We start from the raw sequence: 15,255 nt of genomic DNA on the forward strand, positions 1-15,255 counted from the left end.
ATAACGAACACACTTACAACGAACTGACGGATATAACGAACTTACTTTTTTGGTCCCGACTACTTGCTGTAGTTATGCTGTATATATGCTTATAACGAACTACGGTTATAACGAACAAAAATTAGTAGTCCCTTTGAGTTCGTTATAACCGTACTTTACTGTAGTTTGTTTCTAAGCTGAACTGATGGAAGTTCAATTAAATGAGTAAATGGTATTTAAATAAACACAACTCCGCAACTACATATCGCAGCGCTTAAACATTTCCTAACGTGGAAATCTTTACAGAAATGCCAAAATCCCCGGTGACACGGGTTCCCCAAACACGACATAAATCTCAAATCGATATGTCCGACTCCCTGGCCCATCATATTACCTAACTCCTAACACTGCATGCATGTTTCTGTTGCTCTGCAAAAGGAGTGATTATTCAGCGTAAGGAATCCCACTGTCATCTATTTCCCCTCGTGGCCATATGCTTTAGACAATGTCATTTAATCCTGATTGAGGTCACAGGGTCCGCTGCAATCTAATGTGGAGAACGCATTATCTTTCGCAACACGCATTTACCCGATTCGCTGCCAGACGCTGAGGGGATATTTACATGCATCTTGAATATTTTGTAATGAGTGGGAAACCTGTTTAGTCCTAAGCATACAATGAAATCTTTTTGTAAATGGAAGACTTGATATTAAGAGACCTTACAGTAAAGACCTTATGCCATTCTTCAAGTCAAAAAGCAATCCTATCAGTTGGTTTTGAAAACATCATTTCAAAAACCCTTGCACTTGGCAAAGCCGGGCACAAGTATTCATAATAGAATATAATCATGCAGTTTTACCTTCTTCCCAGCATTGATCAATTTTGAATTCTTATTTATATATTGTAAAACTGTAGTAGATATTTACATATGTAGCCCAAACATGCATGTAAATTTATGGGATAACCTGTATGTTGATTTCAGATTCGTTCATGTTATCGTTAACGGAGGAGTCAAAAGGTAAAAGTATCCTACATAAGTTTCGACAATAAGCTCTTATTCTATGACGTGTGTTCCAGCAACTTTGAAAAAAACATAATGACATAGAAACATTGAAGAGGTTTCGTCAAATTTTATTTGACTAAAATGTAATGAATACACTTTCCTTTACAGCCTTCCGAAAAGCACTTTTTGCACGTTAAGTGGCTGAGAAAAAGGAAACTAGAAGATTAATAATCCGCGATGATTTACCAAGAATATTGCAAGGTTGAAATTCCACTAACATCCATGACTAATTTGTCAGGTAGTTTCAAATATCACGAATAATGTACAAATCACATCACTTCGACTACTTCTTGTATTCAAATGAAAATATAACAAACTCCGATAACCCTACTGTGGGAATAATTATATTCCCTATATTGATTAAAAAATGAACACAATTACATTTTATCACCACTGGACTGTGATGCATTGAGCAAAGTCTATTAACACTAGGACATGATGAACGAAGAATTCCTAGCCAATCTGGGCAGTGTCTGGTCATATTCAGCATTAACACATCAGCCGTGCGTTGGATGGAAGCGCAGTTAGGCCGTGTCTCGAGGGAAACAACTATAGGATCATTTGTATTCAGTTCCAAATGACTGCGGAAATGGAAACGTAAACGTCTGTATTGTTTGCTTTATTTCAAAGGATTCGGAAAGACTCGCATTCCGTTTTAGTGTTGATGAAACCAACCAACCTTTTCGTGCTTTGAAGATAATGACAAGGATATTTTTTATGACGTTGACAGAATGAACATTTGATCAGATCTATATTTAAACAACTGAGAGTACGAGAGAGAGAGGAGGGGAGTGGAGTTAGAGAAAGAGAGAGAGAGGAGGAATGGGGAGGGACAGAGTTTGATTATTAAAATTTCCTTGAATTTTCTTTAAACAATCCAAATATGGATTTTTCATCACGTTTACCATGGTAACAAATTCAAAATTAGGGGAGATTGAAAGTTTAGTTTCATGGCTTTCGTTGTTGCAATCAAATATTGGAAAGGTTCCTTAATTGCTACAGTCAACAGTCAATATTGAGTCATAAATGCGTTTTTATAATGCGAAATAAAGACCACTATTAATATCACTCTAATAGTAGGACAATTAATTTACGACAGCATAGAATGGTTATACACTGTATAAGATCGACGCCTTTGCCGGAGCAAATGATGCAATAATGCGAACGCTGAAAAAGCTACCTCACATCTAAAATTAACCTTGCTGAGGAACCTATAACCTTTGGAACAAATCATCATTCAAGTTCATGAAAAAGTATCGATTTCTTAAGTTTACAAAATATATTTGACAAAGTAGCAATGGCTAAAAAATACCGTCGCGGGCCATTATGGGAAAGAAAATATATCGACATTTCATGTAAATCATAACGATTGGACATGTGTACTTGGGACATAGGGGTTTTATGTTGCCCTGTTTCTCCCTGTCCCTTCGTTGGTTATTTCAGAATTGAAATAGATTATAAAATATTAACGGTTTTCCGAGAACCAAAGTCAATCTCAGCTTGATTTGCTTAGCATAGCTGCTTTAGGCGGCAAATGTGTGACGTGCACATACCCGCCTGGATTCGAACACAGACACGTTATAGGAGGCCAACTTGTCGTTGTATGTTGTAATACCAACTGACGAGGCGAATTCCGGGGCTTGCTCCAGTCTCCATTGCCAGAAGTCGTCTTCAATCAATCGCAAACTTTCACCTTTCACAACTATAGAAACAGTACAACATATAATTATTGTATTTTGTTAAAAAGATATATTACTATTATCGAACTGATTGTTTTCAAATATATGTGTGTGGATACGTCATATACAATTAGGCACTATTTCCTAAAATTTGAGGGGGAACGGGTGGCTCAGTCGTCTAAGGCGCCGCGATTCGCTGTGCAGAGCTGCGTACCTTGGGCACGCCAGAAACCTTTGGTTATGGGTTCGAGTCCCGGTTCGCCCCGATTATGTTTCTAGGTTTGTCAGTACTTGGGTTTCACCGAAGTGGTAAACGTGTGAGACCTGGATCACTTCGGGCTTTCCTCCCACATTAAGCTGACACACCGTGATATAACGAATACTGTTAAAAGCGGCGTTAGACCCAACTCACTCACTCATAAAATGTGATTTTGTACTAGTCATATGTGCAAGACAATTAATTCATGACATGAAACTAGACAAACTGCTTCAATCAAACTAGAACATTTGAACATTAACATGAAACTGTACCATACAATTCAGATCAGAAGACTAAGACTTCCAAGTAATATCGAATTGTGGAAGTGTATCAGGTTGCATATGAATGCGTAGCGAGGATTTCGAAGCGAACTTGTATTTTTATTCGTCCAGTTATAATTCCTTAACGACAGATATTGCATTGCCTAAGACCGCTTCCGTGGTCTAGTGGTAGAGCGTCTGCCCGCAAAGAGCGGAGAGCGACATACCAAAAGACGTTAAAAGATGGCACTTGTTGCTGGCACTCGGCATTAAAAGACTAAACAACTACTGGTCGGCTTGGAGTCAGCGTACTGTGAGTGGATATGATCAAAAAATCATTTTTTGCAGCCACAGACAAAACAAAGCTATTGCAAAGACTATAGTTAATAATTGCCATCACAGAGAATCTGCTATCAAACAAAACTTGTTAAACAACTCATTTTTAATATGGCAACGAATATAATTATATCTACAAGAGATGTTTGATCGACTAATGTAAGGCATTGCATTTGGAGAATACCAATATTTTATTGTATTCTTATCAAAAGGACGAGCAATCTTTGTTCAAGGCCTTCTTTGACTTTGAAGTGCCAGCTGTCTAATTATTGGAAAGGAATTGTTTCGGATGCAGGTATTGTCAAACATGATACACCAACATGTACATCACTAGCATCGTTTGAACAATAGTTTGAAAGGGTTGGAAAGACAAAATATACAAAATACATTCTTTTAATCTGAACATTATCCTTATTCTGACGACATGAAAGGTCTCGACTCTAAGCTGTAACAAGAATTAAATGCGAACAATGAATATCATATGGTAAATGGAATAAAAAGATATGAGAGAGAATATCACACGATGGAGACAAAATTATGTTTCCTTCTGGCATAATTGAGTTTTTTCATAAGATGGCATGATTTGGAACAGATTCCTTTCATACCTTCTTATCATGGGAAGAGGCGAAAATGTGTTTCACGTTTCTGTTTGAGAAAGCTACATGCTCATTTTTACCTGTATATCGTATTTCTGAAATGGTTAATCTTTACTATGGGCTTAAAACTTCCATGCAGCATACGATCTAAAAAGTGTGCTGATCATCTGTAGAGCAGAATATGCAGTATTGGTGGACATGAACATTGAAAAATGGACAATATATCTTGAAATATTTACATTATTATTCCTTACAAATAATGTACTGCTCTCTCATATAGCTTTGTGAAAGTGTGCATGATTCATCAGAGAGGGAAGTATATACTAGTATCTGAATGGAAACTAATTTCGCAGTTGCTATTAATTTTAAGTGACCCTTCTTGATGACCTTCTTTGATTCCGAACACATGTTCATGATGGAGTGGGAATGATACAATCGAGGTTCGTTTTAAATATGGAAAGGGTTTTGTGGCTTTAATTTACCAGTGAATAACTGTAACGAGGAACACAGAATGGTTTTGAATAGATTAATTCAAATACTACACGTATAAATTGTAAACATAATAGACAGTAATATATGAATGTCTTCAAAAGAACGGGACTTCTCTAAAGTAAATCTATTTTCTTTGTGCGCTCGTTAAATATTTCATTTCGTGAACAATGAGTGCCGTCACGTAATAACACATCACACAGGACCGATGTTACATAACAATGTATTTGAACATATACAGACAAATGTGGCAACCAATCAGTTTTTTAATCACTGACATGCATAAGTGCAAACATCAAATCTTGTTATGTATTCGGTATTTAATAATCACAATGTGTATGATATTTATATATTTCACGTGGAGCTATCTTAGGAATAAATAAAATGATCCCACATTGGTTTGACATAAAATAACCAGTTGATGCTGAAAGTTTTGTTGTGCATCCAAACACAAGAAACAATGTTTCTTCAAATGGCTTTTCGTGATTCAAGTGAAGCGGTATGAAGAATAAAGGATCATGCTATTAATATTAAAGTGAAACTCCAAGGGATGTGCAGAGAAGACCACAGGTACCATCAACGAATACAAAGACAAAAGCCATCAGGACTGCCTTCATTAGTAATAGATGATATACTACGGAATATTCGACCAAAGTACAAATAATCCTGTCTTGACAGATCAATAGCAGTGTTGATAAGGTCACTGTCACAGCTGATGCTTGTGTTATTTCGCAATGTTGTCTGATGAGATACAGTTGCTCATCTTCATTTACATATAGACAACAAACATTTGTTTAGGTAGAATAGGAATCGTCGACAATGTCATTTAGCCCATTTTAATGGATAATAAGGCATACATGTAAGTTTATTAAACAAAATTACCATACAATTACTGACACTGAGGTACAAAGTTTCTTTTCCTCAACAATTCAAGGTATATGAAGGATTCTATTCTCGTTTCAAATATGGTTGTTGGTCAGTAATAAAAATGAGGGCGTTAAATTTGTGTTAAAAAGACTTCACTGCTCCCATCCATTCCTAACTGAAGTTGCATTGTCAGTGTGTACATGATCACGCCATATGCTAACGATGTCATCATAACTTCTTGAAAACAACAATACGTACAAGGTGTTTTTTTTTTACAAACCTCACTGTGATGAAAACCTTCATAGTCTCGTTACAGGCGTATATCATGCGTTCTTTAATCAATTCTGTCGGTTATAACATTTCAAATATATACATGTATACATATTTAACAAGGACAAACATCAAAGGCTAAATGTTTAATTGTCGACCTACCGTTAGATGTAATCGCTGTAGTCCATAGCACCGTCAGAAACATCGATGATAGCAGGACCATAGTCATCTGAAACAGTGCACTACACTTTCATAACAGTCAAGTATCCATACGTCTCTTGTGTTATGAGTAGGGATTACAGAATATTCCATTAATGAAGAAGTGGACAGATGCGTATCCTTGGTAACCGGTTATGGAATTGTGAAATATCTGCTAATGCAGTGTGCATCTAAATTGTCGAAATTGCATCACGCAGCTAGGCAAGAATAGAATAACATGCAACGATTACTATCTGACTAAAAGTAATGAATTAAGCACTGACATGTAAATGCTGTTACAAGGAGGATTATTTTAATATTATAAAGACATTTACGAAAAGGTGAATAATTCTATTTACTATAGGATCATAAATGATAACTGATCTGTATAACTACCACCAAAGATTTGAAACGAACAATAGATTCACACCAAACCTAGCATTAGTACCTAGTTGTGCAAAGTTCATACATAGAGGAACAAATATTGAACAACGTTCAACAAATTGTCACCAAATTTGAAGAGAAACAATCGAAAGTATGCTTTAAAATCCATGCATATGACGTTGATAAACATAGAATAAGGCACTATCTGAAAAAATACATACCTTTGAACTAGATAATGTATCCGACATGCTTTGAAATCTTCAAGCACGCATCCATGTCACAATGTTACAGTTCTGTTTGCTGAAGGAATAGTAATGCCATCAACAGGCACACAGAGAATGGGCAATCAGATTTAACACAATTAGCTCAACGGTCTGGACCACACCACTCGCTGAACAATTGATTTACCAAATCTTTGTCTGGGTAAATACACACTGCGTCTTGTTACGCTAGGAAATCTCAAGATGTCTACGAGTGCTTTTAACAAGACGACCCCATCAACGCGCCATCATGCCTCCGAAAGCATCTGTTCCAAGTCGGCGATTAAATGGTTATAGGCAGTGGTTGTTCTTTTCAAATCATGACGTCAAGGGATATGTAAGCTGCTTCAAGCGACTGCGTGGTCCGTTGAACAAAGGCGCCTTTAGACATACATGAATTATAGATTTGCTGTCAGAAACTTCGCACCACTGATCATTCAGGGACAGTTCATATGTAAAATCTCGCCCATCCCATACACAAAGTGTTTATTCATCCTCTTGTATTAAGAGGTACAGACCATTTCATGAATAATGCACACACACTTACACTGGCCAAGCATACTCACGGATAACATACTAAAACTATACAAATTTGTCCATTGACTTTGTAGTGCAGTCAAATATCATGTTTCCTCCCCCCTATGGTTATGTGCTTCAGAAACGATAGTTTCGATTTTAAATATGTGTGTGGCATTCGTGATGACACCCAACAAAGCTAAAAAGAGCTCACCAGTCAGGGTGCAACATGAAACAATGACACTTATCAGTATGACTAAATAATAACAACGTAATGTCCAGAATACTACGTAATGTCAAAAGGGAAAGAACGCTACGGGAACAAGGGACTGAACGTTGGTATTGTATGAAGTACGGTATATCTTAATGGTATTCGTTGTGTATTGTCTGAAAAGCCTCGTTGGAGCTGAAAGCACTTGATTGACTCCATGGCCGTATTTTTATTTGAGTTTAGAGCCTGAGAGGTGAATAATATATACATCGGAGGTTATGACACCTGGTATGAGCAAGATAATTTATAAAGCAGGGATATCGGATCAGAGGGTACAAAGCTAAGGCATGTCTCCAGGTGTAACCAGTGCTATGTCACCATATGCATATACGGTATATATAGCTATGACGGAATACGTTACTGCCAGCGTGACATGCAAGGTGTTAACCACGATAAGTACCCTGTATTAAAGGATATAGAATGTTACAGCAAAATAGGATCTCCCCAGCTTGAAACTGAGAATATGCTGCGAGGTGATTTTACCGAAAAACAGTTTGGGCTACCGCTGTGCTGAGTTTAGAGCGTAAAGGTTAAATGGGAGGCATGGGCAAATTGATCTGCAGTAATCCGTTTTGAAAGTGCAAAGTCAGTCTGATGGATTGGAGGACGGTGCCGCAGACAGAAGGTGATGAAGTGTGATACCGGAACCATTCTTTACACTTTCAATAGAGAGTTTGGCAGCACATAGGTTGATATTTTAATTTTCACATAATCAATGACGTTTTTCACACCAATGTAGAAATTGAAAGAATTATTAATGCAGAATTTATAAATCTTTATGTGATGTGAACGGTTAAAGTATCATGCTTGCATGAGCTACGGAGCGTCCTTCAATGCATCCTATAAACTCCACATAAGACAAACTTTTGGGCTATTTATTAAACAGGTAAACATGTACATTGTCAGTTTGTGACAACATAACGTTTGTATATAGAGGGATGATTAATTCATATACTGACTTTAAGGAACAAAAATACAACGAATACAAGCATAAATGTATCTTAAATAGTGTCATCACTTCTTAAGTAGTGAAGAAGTAGTGCTACACCCTGGCAGTGTACACCATTGCGAATATTTTTTTACTATCCTATTTGGGCAGACAACGAGGGAGAATTCTAAATTCGCGTTCGAATTTTTTATCCTTGTAAATAACGTTGAGTACTTGAAATTGTGGAACATCGCCAGGAGACTGGCCTTGTTGTGTGTGTTAGTTGCGGCCTCTATGCACTATCAGGACCCAGTGTGGCGCTGTCAGTGTCAGACACATTAACGCTGGAAGGTGTCTAAGCCGAAGATAGCATTAACTATTAATTAACAATAACCGTCGCCGCTTTGATATACTGTGAAAGGTTTCTCCCCAGTATCTTCCCATTCTATTCTTCCCCAGACTCTTGATCATCTGCCGTCTCGGATTTATACAAGATGTACATCTTCAACGCTACATATTTTGATGCGTCTGTTTTCATGCCCAGTAAAAAAAATTGCCTATTTTACTTTAGGATTTGTTAAGGCCTCAGCACCCATGTCTACTCTGTCTGTTCTGAGTGAGATGTTCTGTCAGATTGAGCGAGAGTGAGTGGATGTTCTGTCAGATGGAGTGAGTGAGCAGTTGTGTCAGATGGAGTGAGAGAGAGGTTTTGTCAGATGAAGTAAGTGCAAGGTTCTGTCAGATGGAGTGAAAGAGATGTTCTGTTAGATGGAGTGAAAGAGATGTTCTGTTAGATGGAGTGTGAGAGAGGTTCTGTCAGATGAAGTAAGTGCAAGGTTCTGTCAGATGGAGTGAGTGAGATGTTCTGTTAGATGGAGTGAGTGAGATGTTCTGCCGTCTCGGATTTATACAAGATGTACATCTTCAACGCTACATATTTTGATGCGTCTGTTTTCATGCCCAGTAAAAAGAATAGCCTATTTTACTTTAGGATTTGTTAAGGCCTCAGCACCCATGTCTACCAGATGGGGCGAGTGAGTTCGTGTGATTCTGTCAGATAAAGTGAGTGGATGTTCTGTCAGATGGAGCGAGAGTGAGTGGATGTTCTGTCAGATGGAGTGAGTGAGATGTTCTGTCAGATGGAGTGAGTGAGATGTTCTGTCAGATGGAGTGAGAGAGAGGTTCTGTCAGATGGTGTGAGTGAGATGTTCTGTCAGATGGAGCGAGAGTGAGTGGATGTTATGTCAGATGGAGTGAGTGGATGTTCTGTCAGACGGAGTGAGTGAGATGTTCTGTCAGATGGAGTGAGTGGATCTTCTGTCAGATGGAGTGAGTGGATGTTCTGTCAGATGGAGTGAGTGAGATGTTCTGTCGGATGGAGTGAGTGAGCTGTTGTGTCAGATAGAGTGAGTGGATGTTCTGCCAGATGGAGTGAGTGGATGTTCTGTCAGATGGAGTGAGTGAGATGTTCTGTCAGATAGAGTGAGAGGATGTTCTGTCAGATGGAGTGAGTGGATGTTCTGTCAGATGGAGTGAGTGAGATGTTCTGTCGGATGGTGTGAGTGAGCTGTTGTGTCAGATGGGGTGAGAGAGAGGTTCTGTCAAATGGTGTGAGTGAGATGTTCTGTCAGATTGAGCGAGAGTGAGTGGATGTTCTGTCAGATGGAGTGAGTGAGCAGTTGTGTCAGATGGAGTGAGAGAGAGGTTTTGTCAGATGAAGTAAGTGCAAGGTTCTGTCAGATGGAGTGAAAGAGATGTTCTGTTAGATGGAGTGAAAGAGATGTTCTGTTAGATGGAGTGTGAGAGAGGTTCTGTCAGATGAAGTAAGTGCATGGTTCTGTCAGATGGAGTGAGTGAGATGTTCTGTTAGATGGAGTGAGTGAGATGTTCTGTAAATTGGAGTGAGTGAGAGGTTTTGTCATATGGTGTGAGTGAGGTCTTCTGTCATATGGAGTGAATGGATGTTCTGTCAGATGGTGTGAGTGAGCTGTTGTGTCAGATGGAGTGAGAGAGAGGTTCTGTCAGATGAAGTAAGTGCAAGGTTCTGTCTGATGGTGTGAGTGTGGTGTTCTGTCAGATGATGTGAGTGAGAGGTTCTGCTAGAAGGAGTAAGTGCAAGTTTCTGTCAGATGGAGTGAGTGAGATGTTCTGTCAGATGGAGTGAGAGAGAGGTTCTGTCAGATGGTGTGAGTGAGATGTTCTATCAGATGGAGTGAGAGTGAGTGGATGTTTTGTCAGATGGAGTGAGAGTGAGTGGATGTTCTGTCAGATGGAGTGAGTGGATCTTCTGTCAGATGGAGTGAGTGAGATGTTCTGTCAGATAGAGTGAGTGAATGTTCTGTCAGATGGAGTGAGTGGATGTTCTGTCAGATGGAGTGAGTGAGATGTTCTATCAGATAGAGTGAGTGGATGTTCTGTCAGATGGAGTGAGTGGATGTTATGTCAGATGGAGTGAGTGAAATGTTCTGTCTGATGGTGTGAGTGAGCTGTTGTGTCAGATGGGGTGAGAGAGAGGTTCTGTCAGATGGTGTGGGTGAGATGTTCTGTCAGATGGAGCGAGAGTGAGTGGATGTTCTGTCAGCTGGAGTGAGTGGATGTTCTGTCAGATGGAGTGAGTTAGCTGTTGTGTCAGATGGAGTGAGAGAGAGGTTCTGTCAGATGAAGTAAGTGCAAGGTTCTGTCAGATGGAGTGAAAGAGGTGTTCTGTTAGATGGCGTGAGAGAGAGGTTCTGTCAGATGAAGTAAGTGCAAGGTTCTGTCAGATGGAGTGAGTGAGATGTTCTTTTAGATGGAGTGAGTGAGAGGTTTTGTCATATGGTGTGAGTGAGGTCTTCTGTCATATGGAGTGAATGGATGTTCTGTCAGATGGTGTGAGTGAGCTGTTGTGTCAGATGGAGTGAGAGAGAGGTTCTGTCAGATGAAGTAAGTGCAAGGTTCTGTCTGATGGTGTGAGTGGGGTGTTCTGTCAGATGATGTGAGTGAGAGGTTCTGCTAGAAGGAGTGAGTTCGAGTGATTCTGTCAGATGGTGTGAGTGGATGTCCCGTCGGATGGTGTGAGAGGGGTTCTGTCAGATGAAGTAAATACAAGATTCTGTCACATGGTGTGAGAGAGGTTATGTCAGGTGGTGTGAGTAGATGTCCTGTTGGATGGTGTGAGAGAGGTTCTGTCAGATGAAGTAAATGCAAGGTTCTGTCAGATGGTGTGAGTGAGGTTATGTCAGATGGTGTGAGTGGATGTCCTGTCGGATGGTGTGAGAAGTTATGTAAGTTGGAGTGAATGGATGTTCTGTTAGATGGAGTGAGAAGTTCTGTCAGATGGAGTGAATGGATGTTCTGTCAGACAGGGTACGCTTTTGCGAGATGGAACGAATGACACGTGAGAACGTCTGTTAGAGGAATAGTGATTTTCTCAAATTGAATGAGTATGATAAGCCAGAGAGAATCGGTTTGACGAAGCGTGTGAATGAGAGTGAGAGAAAATGTTGGATAAATTGAGTTAGTGCGAGAGGATTAACTAGCGTTAAGTATTGTTGTAGCCAGTTTACAATAAAATACAATTACAGTTTCCCTAAAAGAGGAGTTGCATGTCAGTGACCGACCATTTGATATACTAAAAAACACCGAAATTGTCTGCCACAAAAATCATCTAAAAATGGCAACTTGATGAAGACGCATTATTCCTGAGGGTTAACACAACAATAATGCATAGATCCAAAAGCACCCTAAAAGCACCCGCTTTCATTCAGATTTTTGCTTCTTGATTTTCCTGCAATGTCCTATTCTTGACTTTGTAATGTGTACGTAATCAATAGTTTTAATGCCAATTTAGTTCAAGCAGCGCTAGCAGCTGCAGCATTAGGCCTCAAAGGAAAACAATGGCCATCTCTTTATCTAGTTATAGGGAAACAAGTCTAGTAAAGAAATTCATGAAATCCCCTCGTGGTCGAAGACACAGGAAAAATTGACGTCACTAATACGCACTTATTTGTATGCAAATAATCATCGATTGCAGAATCCCATGGCGGATCGTGCTCGCAAGCTTCTACCGGAAGCGACAACCTGTCATATTTACTGTCAACCTGAAGATAACAAGGCAAAGATTAAACACATGCTATGACAAGGTTATTCTGGGGTGATGTCGAAGAAAGAGGAATTCATGGTTTTATGTCGCTAATGACATTTGCCTCAGGTCCATAATCTGACATACGAGTGTGTTGTAGAAATTGGCTTGCTAAAAGGGAATTATAAATGGTAATTTGCTGCTTACGCGATAACATTGGTTATTAAGTCAAAGGATATGCATAAGTATAATATATCATATCTGAATAAATGAGTCTGAAGCAGACAATCCAGTGCTTGACATCATGAGCATCGATCTACGCAATTGGGATACGATGACATGCTTCAACCAAGTCAGCAAGCCTGACTACCCGATCCCGTTAGTCGCCTCTTACGACAAGCATAGTTGCCCTTTACTACAAACATGGGTTGCTGAAGGCTGTCAGTGGAGTATGCCGAAGTCATACATTCAATCGCAGAACCTTTTAAGTTACATGTTTAAATGAAGTAGGATACTTAAAGTATATTGTAACCAGTACATTGGTAAGTAACCCAGTCAAGATTTTTAGTGAGTGGGTTAATAATATTAATGAGTGACCATATTAATGGTTTAACGCCGCTTGGAATGGTATTTCAGTAATAACGCAGCGTGTTACATTCATTTGGGAGAAGATGCGGAAGTGATGGACGTCTTACACGTCCAACAATTTCTGTTACGAGGGATAAATTCTCACTGGTTGTTCAAACATTCAGTGAAAGATGAAGTATATACATGCGTTGTGGAGACATGGATGTATAAATATGTATATAACATATAAATATGAAGTGAAATCACCACAGAGATATATTTGTACTCTTTTGAAATGGACACATGGTCTGATATTGTTGTATATAGCTAGGCACGTTGCTAACTAGCATGCAAGACGCATTGCCTCTATACCACATTAAATCATTGGTTCGAACGAATACTAGTCTTTTCATATCATCCATGACGCGTTACCAGACTTCCGATTAGCTCTAGACGATAGCCATGGGGGACCTAAGTTTGTTTTGTTTGTTGATATATATCTATAGCTGTTATATATATAAAGAATAAATCATGAGAGACGCAGCCCCGACTGGTTTTTGCTCTCTGCAGTGTTTTATTCTACGATAAACAACTCCCACTCGTCGTTTATTTCTTACATGAGATGTCAACATTGTTGTTTGTTGTTTAACGGCGCACACAGCAATATTACAGCCATATGACGGCGGTCTGTAAATAAACGAGTCTGGACCAGACTATCCAGTGCTTGAAATCATGAGTGTCGATCTACGCATTTGGGATACGATGACATGCATCAACAAAGTCAGCGAGCCTGACCACCCGATCCCGTTAGTCGCCTCTTACGGCAAGCATGGGTCGCCTGCAGTTAGGGCTTGGAAGCTTCCATGAAGACAGGCATGTAAATACAACGTGGAAACCCTGCGGAATACGTGCACGGGTATATATGCTGTATACAGATACAACGCAGTGCTTTATTAGGTACCATTCGTTACGAAAAAAATGCCAAAAAATACTTTCACATCTTGTTTTAAGGCAGCCATCGAGCCTGACTGAAAGTTCGTTTTGTGTACCTGTATCTAATTTCTTTAATTCTTTCTACAAGATGATTATGGTTATTCGCAAAAGTAGCATTATTCAATGTTAGATACATAAACTTCTACATCATGCTCATCAAGTACATACCCTGAGCGGCCAATTTTTTAGATAGTCTTGACATCAAGAGATCTAAAAGATCATCGACAGTAGGACCATTTGTCAATGAAATGCGGGTGGACAATCAAACACATCTGCGCAGCAGATGTGAGAGGACTTCCAGTGCCAAGGGGACTTTGGGTGACATATGACTTGGTGACATATTCACCTCTCCGGTCGCAAGAATTGCCGTTTCATTGACGACAATAGCTCACTCTGAGTATGACCTCTTCTGTATGAAAACCAACTGGGGTATATAATTACCAATATCTTCTATTTTAACCTTTCCAACCTATCGTCTGTGGTGATTAAAATAAAACCTAGGTACACGCAGTTACAAGAAATGTTGATTGTTTGGTTAGGTGCCCTAGAAACGTCTTGACTCGGTGTCTTCAAGATGAGTGCAATGTACCTGTGGCATCTATATCCTTCAAATATCAAAGAATAATTTAAAATACTCGTATTACATAAGCCCCTGCAACATCGATATCCCAGTGGGAGTCGTTGTCAAATTTCTGTCGGTAACAAAAGGTCCCGGTCCCAACCTAATATATCACCGACATTACATGAAATGATCGGGCCCTGATACTCAACTCATTGTTCAGCCCTGAGCCCTAGCCTTTGATTTCAACTTCCCAGATGAAACTAAACTTAAACTAAGGCATTCAGGCGTTACAAAGCATCCACTCCCTTCTGTCAAATCGATAGTGCGTAGCAACTGTGTTCTTTTCACTTTCATCTCATCAGAACTTTACAGATATATGCTCCATCCGACAGGCGGCAAGATAGGCGACAAGACACGCATAGACGAAATAGTACTTTTTTAGAATGAATCCCACCTTAGCTGTATTTCACTTTACTTCTGTTTGTTTTTGGATTCCAGCTGTCATTTGTAAGTATAAATATATTGCGAACTATAGAAAAACATTGAAAGGAAAGTCACGTATATCCAGTTGATTTGTATTTACAAAAGGCGTTGTACATATTTGACCAGATATTCGAATGTTAGCAGCAGGGGGACTTGTAAACTTTGTCGAACATAATGCAAACAAAAATGGAAGTAGAAGACTTAGTTACTTCAGATATTATTTGGGAAAAGTTTA

General features: G+C 39.3%; 1 protein-coding gene across 2 annotated transcripts in view; it reads right to left on the reverse strand.

Moving 5' to 3' along the window:
* The window catches only part of LOC139478947 (uncharacterized), a 28,355-nt gene extending 21,291 nt beyond the window's left edge, over nt 1-7,064 (reverse strand). Inside the window, exons 1-3 of one of the 2 annotated variants that reach the window (XM_071261661.1) lie at nt 6,602-7,064; nt 5,961-6,027; nt 2,596-2,744 (exon numbers count right to left, since the gene is read on the reverse strand). In XM_071261661.1, the coding sequence (XP_071117762.1) occupies nt 2,596-2,744; nt 5,961-6,027; nt 6,602-6,628 (243 nt within the window). In that variant the 5' untranslated portion in view covers nt 6,629-7,064. Of the gene's footprint in view, nt 1-2,595; nt 2,745-5,960; nt 6,041-6,601 lie in introns of both variants that reach the window. The other variant, XM_071261671.1, reaches the window with a different exon arrangement.
* Between the last annotated feature and the right edge of the window lie 8,191 nt (nt 7,065-15,255).

Source organism: Haliotis cracherodii, unplaced genomic scaffold, assembly GCF_022045235.1.
Source record: "Haliotis cracherodii isolate W230 unplaced genomic scaffold, xgHalCrac1.p SCAF_1, whole genome shotgun sequence".
Lineage (NCBI taxonomy): Eukaryota > Metazoa > Mollusca > Gastropoda > Lepetellida > Haliotidae > Haliotis > Haliotis cracherodii.